Below are 7238 nucleotides of genomic sequence, written 5' to 3' on the forward strand. Positions count from 1 at the left end.
TTAATGATATTTGACTGAATATTCACCATGACACTGCCTTGAGAGGTGTTCATTCCGTCAACTGAGACGTTGAAACGTGTTCGCTTCAATCTTAGTTTCCTCGTGAATTGTTCCGTGATGAAACTGGCTTGAGAACCCGAGTCCAGAAGCGCTCGGGCTGGATAAAGTTGCTCGTCAAGTCCCTTGACTTGGACCATTGCGGTTGCCAAGATAACTTGGGTTGATCCAATTATTTCACGAGATGGGCATGAAACTACACCGGAGGTTGCCTTCGTCTTCGTTAATTCCTTCTCTTGATGTAGAAGTGTGTTATGTCGTGCGTTGCATTTCCTACAATGACCAGATTTGCAGTCATTGCTTTGATGACCGGTTCGTAAGCAATTGAAACACATGGCACTCCTCTTGACCATGTTCCAACGCTCGTCCGAAGATGCATTCAGAAAATTGGTACATTTGTATACAGAGTGTGTTTCGTTGCAAAAGTGACACGTCTCGCTCAGAGCACCATGATGAGCCTTTGTACTCGGTCTCTGATGTAATGGAGGCTTCGACTTGATTGCAGTAGTTGTAGGCGGAGCTGCTGCTAAGGCTCTGGCCCGTTGTTCAAGAAATGTAACGAGATCCTCGAAAGTTGGTCTTTCGGTCTCCCTCAGGGAAAGTTCCCATTGTCGGCGAGATTCTGAATCCAGTTTTTCCTTTACAAGATGAAGTAGTATGGAGTCCCAATGTTGTACTGGTTCTTTGAGAACCTTGAGCGCCCTTATGCATTCGGCGGTGGTATCGATGAGCGTTCGTAAAGCGGATGAAGATTCTTGGATGACGTTAGTTTGACTGAAGAGACGTTTTACGTGTGCATCGATGATTTCCCGGGTATTGTTGAACCGATTGTTTAAGATATCCCAAGCTTCCAGATAATTAGCGTCAGTTACCGGAATAGATTGAACTAGGAGCGCTGATTCGTTTCGTAATGATGACTTCAAATACTGAAACTTCTGAGCTCCGGTGAGCGATTCGTTGTTGTGTACGGTGGCCGTGAAGAGATCATGAAATGGAAGCCAATCGACGTAACCACCGCTGAATGATGGAAGTTCCAGCTTAGGTAAACGTACATCACTAGCTGGTCTGACTTGTCTCACTGGAATGTTTGCTGCTCTTTCATTTGATTCAGTGACGAGTAGGATTGTCAGATCTTCGAGTCGAGTGACTAGAGGGTTGTATTCATCTTCGTGATCCGCGAAGTCGTCGTCGTCGGGATCGATATTTGCAACTACGGCATCGTGAACCTCATCCAAGTCTTTCGATAGTTTTTCCACCTTGTCTACATACAGCTTCAAGGCGACGTCAGATAGATTCGTTGCTGTTTGACCCACCGCATTTTCAATCCTGGTGATCTGTCCCTTGATAGCTGCTCTTCTTCTCACCAGAACATCCATGATGACTTATGTTGATTCGTTTACGATCGGGATATGATCGATGGTTTAAACGGTTTCCAACGGAGAATCCATGCTAATTTTCACTGTCTCTCACGGAAAGATAGCCGATTCGATGATTAGTTGAGGAACATAATCAAGTTGACGAATGTATCCGGCTCGACGGACCAAAAAATGTCGTGAACAGCGAAATAAAAGACGCGAACTTTTCCGACATAAAAACCGGTAAACCTTTTTCCTCTTATTTCAAAACAGAACTGGCCGTTAATTTATTTTTACACGCGCAAAATAACACCTTTTTTAACAGCAACCAAAAACTCACTTTCACGCGCGCGTGCGCTATATAAACATTTGAAAACGAATATAGGTACATGTACTATACAAAATTACGATGGGTACAACCGAACAACATTCGATATCAGTTTCAGTGCCATAAACTACCTAAGGCCCAAGATTTAGATTCTAATAGTGTTAGCTACTATGACTGTTTTGCTATTTGCCGATGATCTGGCGCTCTGGGTCACTGGTCTTCATGCCGTCACTCTGCAGGAGCACTTACAAATTGCACTTGACAATATGGCGGAGTATTGTAGCGAATGGGGCCTAACTTTTCAACCATCTAAGTGCAAATACATGGTCTTCTCCCGCAAACGAAGCGCGGCCTTTTACGATGATATCTACTTTTCACTCGGAACCTCTCCTTTGGCGAGGGTGGAACAATTTGTCTACCTCGGTGTTACCCTCGATCATAAACTGACCTGGCGCGCCCACATTGGCGCCTTATATCGATCGTCCATGCAACGGCTAAATTTGTTGCGCGCGGTTTCTGGTACATACTGGGGAACCTCTCGCCGCGCCCTCAAGGTGTTGTATTTGCAGTTTATTCGCTCCCGGATCAATTATTCTAGCATCGTCTATAACTCCGCGGCTGTCACCCACTTACGGCACTGGGACCGTCTCCAAAATGCTGCGCTTCGTGTCATCTTGGGTGTTCCCAAGTCGACGAGTATTCAGTTAATGGAAGCTGAAGCGGCGATCATTCCGCTTTCCCACCGTAGAGATCTGCTGGGTATGCAGTTTGTCAACCTGGCCGCCGCCGCCGCCACCGATGCTCCCGACTACTACAGGCACTACATAACTGGCTCAGTGGCCACTCTCAGTCACTTTGAACACATCTGGACGTTACATAATACTCCAACGATCCTCAAATACTGGCGTCAACTTGACACTCTTAATCTTGACTGGCTTCATGATTTGGTTCCTTCTCCCAGCCTGATTCCCCCTCCTTCTTGGACCCCTGTCCAGGCGGATGTCAACTGTCGCTGGCTGAGCTCCTCAAAGTCCGAGTTCTCCGATGTCGAGTTGCGTCTGCTCTTCTTTTTCGAACTCCATGCAATGGCCGGCGATTCCGTGGTCATATATACCGACGGCTCCAGCTGTGCCGGCACCAGCTTCTGCATTCCTGATCGCGATGTCGCTCGTCCGTTCGTTGTGGATCCGGGCCACCCGATTAACACGGTGGAGATCTTTGCCATTAATCAGGTGATGGCCTTCACTCGCAGTGAAGGTTTCGGGAACATTGTCGTATGCTCCGACTCACAATCGGCCTTGGCTATGACTTTGGGGGACGGCCCTGACCCTCAAGTGCTACGTTTCCGGAGCCTCTGTCACGGTTACCCCGGGCATGTTAAACTATTGTGGTGTCCGGCTCATGCCGGTATCCCAAGGAACGAGATGGTGGACAAATGGGCCACAGTAGCGGCTATCGCCCATCCTGCGCGGCCGATGGTTTTTTGCCTCGCACCAAAAGTTACCTTAAAACACGGGTTTCGGTTCTCGTTACGGACTCTTGGCAGGTTTCATGGAACCACTTTGTTTTGGCTCGGGGCGTCGGGTGGTACAAGACTGATCCGTCACGGGACTGTATTGCGGGTCTTCGGTTGCCACGTTGGCAAGACTCGTTAGTAGCACGTGTTAACTGTGAATGGCTTCCAACTGCTGCGGTGCTTTTCCGTTTTCGCTTGGGAACGTCTTCAGTGTGTCGATCCGGACAGTGCGCGGCGATAGAGACGCTTCACCACATTCTTTTTGAATGTCGGGCTGCTTGAGGTCCCCGCCATTCGTTTTTGGCGTCGCTTACTGCAGGTGACTTTCTCTATTCTGTATCGGGTCTCCGTATGGCTTTTTCTCGAGGTGTACTACCGATTATTTCGGACGTGTGTACTCTGCTCCGCGCCTTTGGCATTCGAAAACTTTACTGAGTCCAATAGTTTTGTTTTTGGTTTGTTTATTTCTGTTCCTATCACTGTTTGTATATACTTTAAATTTGTTGTCTAATTCTAATGCACATGGTGTGAAGGCCTCCGCTGCCATATACACCCATAAAGTCTTTCTTATTTTTGAAAAAAAAATTATCTTACTTGGTAGAGCAGGGGCGCGTCAAAATTCTAAGAAGGAATTCTTCTTTTGAGAAGAGTTCTTCGTGAGAATTTTTCTCCCCGTGAAAACGCGCTAAAAAGCTTCAAAAGTAAAAACATTCTTCTAAAAAATGGTGGCTTACGAAAATGCCACGAACGTTGTAATCTAAGCCTTTGACAATAAATATTATTTTTACATTTACTCGATTTCACGACAATATATGAAGGAAGAAAACATTTTATTTATAATTTAAAGGGAATTATTTCATTATAAATTAACTTAACATTTGATTTTCTCTGAAATTCATTTCCGTCCACAAAAAATTTCATAATGTTCATTTTTTTCAGCATCAAACTGATTAGAATATTAGCTGCCACCGTGTCTGTCTGTGTGTCTGTGTGTTTGTCTCTCTGTGTGTCTGTCCTGCGAACGCTTTCACATTTTCCGTGCAAAGGTTAATCATTGCGTACGCAGTTTCTCGAAATCTCTGCGTTCGCAGTTGCTAGGACTGTCGAAGGGTTGGCAAAACAGCGTCGCACGGTGGCCACCGTGCGACGGTGAGCGTTAACGGATTAATTTGCGGTTAGTTTGGTTTGGATGGTGTTTTTCCGTTAACGCTCACCGCCGCGACAGTTTTAACTCAGTTTGATTGGATATTTCGTTATTGTAATGTTTATGTGTAGGGTGCGATTGTCGAGTTTGTGTTATGACGGTTGTGGGTGCTGAGTCTGTGGTGTTTGTGTTAGTTGAGTATATTGTGTTTGTGTGGGTTGTGTTTGTACGGGCGTTTTCTCTTCAACTTCTTCTTATTGACTTTCGGGACGGACCGAGTGCTGAGTGTTATGCAACCTCTCAACGTCCAATGGCAGGGTTTCCACCAATTGATCACGGTATTCGTCTTTGTATCAATTGGCGATTTATTGGCGCCGGCCGGGAATCGAACCCGGGTCAGCTGCTTGCAAGAGATTTACTCTAACTACTGAGCCACCGACGTTGGGTAAGCTACGGTGTTTTTCGAAAACCGCTTTGGCGAATGTCCTTTACGAAGTTATAACGTTAGGTACTATAATTAATTCTACATCATTTTAAATATTTATAAATTATATTAATCTTATTTTTATTTAAATATTTATAAATTATATTAATCTTATTTTTATTTAAATATTTATAAATTATATTAATCTTATTTTTATTTAAATATTTATAAATTATATTAATCTTATTTTTATTTAAATATTTATAAATTATATTAATCTTATATTTATTTAAATATTTATAAATTATATTAATCTTATATTTATTTAAATATTTATAAATTATATTAATCTTATATTTATTTAAATATTTATAAATTATATTAATCTTATATTTATTTAAATATTTATAAATTATATTAATCTTATATTTATTTAAATATTTATAAATTATATTTATCTTTTATTTAATTAAATATTTATAAATTATATTAATCTTATATTTAATTAAATATTTTAGTATTTTAATGTAAAATTTGATCGTGATCAGGAATTGAACTCGGGTCGCATTGTTACCATGCGTATAGTTCACCGCCGAGCCATTGACTTCCTTAGGGAACATATTAAACTAAAGGAACCATTATGATAAGGCGGGTTTTTTTACTAAACGGATGAATACAATATCTGTATATATTGTTTATTGAGCTTTGTTTTTTAATTTTTGTGAACTTGTTAAAGTCGAAAATGGTTAAAGGGTAGAACCCGTTAGTTTTTTGTAATTTATTTCGTTTTTTCAGTATATTTTTTATCTATTGTGTGTTTAGCGTATTAGTTTTTAAGGGTAATAGTTCAGTTATGAAGAAAATATCGAGTTGTTTACATAGTGGTCAGGCTTTTTAACTGGGTCGTCATTACTTCGTAATTTATTTTAAACGTTTTCTCGACTGATTAAGATGTTTAATGAGGTTCATCAATTGGGTTCGTTTGTTTTATTTATAAAGAGCCCTAACTATTCCGTCTACGGTCATTTATTGATATACGAGCTGTCGTTTAGTCAAGGGGCTTTCTGTGCTTTGTGAATGGTAAGTTTTTCGCTTCTTGTTAATTCATTTTTTATTGGTGTGGATATTTGGACATCTACGATTCCTAATGCAGTCATTGATTTCCTGGGTGTGCGAGTCATTATATGATATTGGAAATTGGACGGTATTGGTCTTTTTCATGCGGTATGTGTCACAACGTCAACAGGAAGTCTACGAGTCGTCCACTACAAGATGTCGAATATAGCTATTCTACGGTATCTTCATCAAGGGCGAGCGTTAAAGATGCGGCAAGTATGTCGTAAGCGAGAAAAATACAAATACCCTCTGTAGATATTTCTTTCATTAAACGTCTAACTCGCTGTTGTAACTACTTAATTTATATTATTCTGAATAAATTAAACTCTGTTGTTTCGTCTCAATTATTTTAATTAAAATTAAAATAATATACCGGGCGGGATTGAACCGGGATTACGTTTTTAGTAAATAACTCTGAATTGCGGAGATATCTTTGAGGGTCATCTCGCGAAATTAATACCACTAGGGACAATTCTTCCGAGGAGAGGTATATTTTGGCTTGCCAACTTGTTATTTTTAAAATCCCCCCTTTCGTTAAGTTAGACGCTCGGGTTGATAAATGCCACACAAAACGCGTCTGAATGTCAAATTTGAAAAGTAAATACCTGCAGAAAGACAACTCTTATTTCTAATAGCCAGTTTAAAGTTCTGATGAATCATTTTGCAAAGATAAGTGTTAATTTTAAGTTTAAAAGCGATAAAATTGTGAATAAGCATTGGCTACGGTGCTAAGGGCTCGCGTCGGAGATTTCTCTCGCGTGGTTCTAAGTTAAACAAGTTCGCCTCGAAGAAGGCGATAATATTATTTCGTGCCTGTATTCCATTTAAGCAGGTAGCAGAAAACCTTAAATTTGAGTGAAATATTACTTCTGGACATACACAACTTCGATAAGAAAGTGCCGCACTTATTTATTACTTCTGGACATACACGGCTACGATAACTAAGTGCCGCACTTATGTATTACTTCTGGACATACACGGCTTCGATAAATAAGTGCCGCACTTATTTATTACTTCTGGACATACACGACTTCGATAAATAAGTGCTGCACTTATTTATTACTTCTGGCCATACACGGCTTTGATAAATAAGTGCCGCACTTATGTATTACTTCTGGACATACACGGCTTCGATAACTAAGTGCCACACTTATTTATTACTTCTGGACATACACGACTTCGATAAGAAAGTGCCACATTTATTTATTACTTCTGGACATACACGGCTTCGATAAGTAAGTTCCACACTTATTTATTACTTCTGGCCATACACGGATTCGATAAATAAGTTCCACACT

General features: G+C 40.9%; 1 protein-coding gene across 1 annotated transcript; it reads left to right on the forward strand.

Moving 5' to 3' along the window:
* Nucleotides 1-1910: 1910 nt before the first annotated feature.
* On the forward strand, nt 1911-3395 carry LOC149926482 (uncharacterized). The gene has a single exon (XM_090157702.1). The coding sequence runs from the start codon at nt 1911-1913 to the stop codon at nt 3393-3395; it is 1485 nt and encodes a 494-aa protein (XP_090013828.1).
* The last annotated feature ends 3843 nt before the right edge of the window (nt 3396-7238 follow it).

Source organism: Leiobunum rupestre, chromosome 9 (genome assembly GCF_980474605.1).
Source record: "Leiobunum rupestre chromosome 9, qqLeiRupe1.1.hap1, whole genome shotgun sequence".
Taxonomy (NCBI): domain Eukaryota; kingdom Metazoa; phylum Arthropoda; class Arachnida; order Opiliones; family Sclerosomatidae; genus Leiobunum; species Leiobunum rupestre.

Coding starts and splice junctions, on each gene's coding strand:
- LOC149926482 (XM_090157702.1), top strand. CDS start 1,911: ATGACTGTTTTGCTATTTGCCGATGATCTGGCGCTCTGGGTCACTGGT.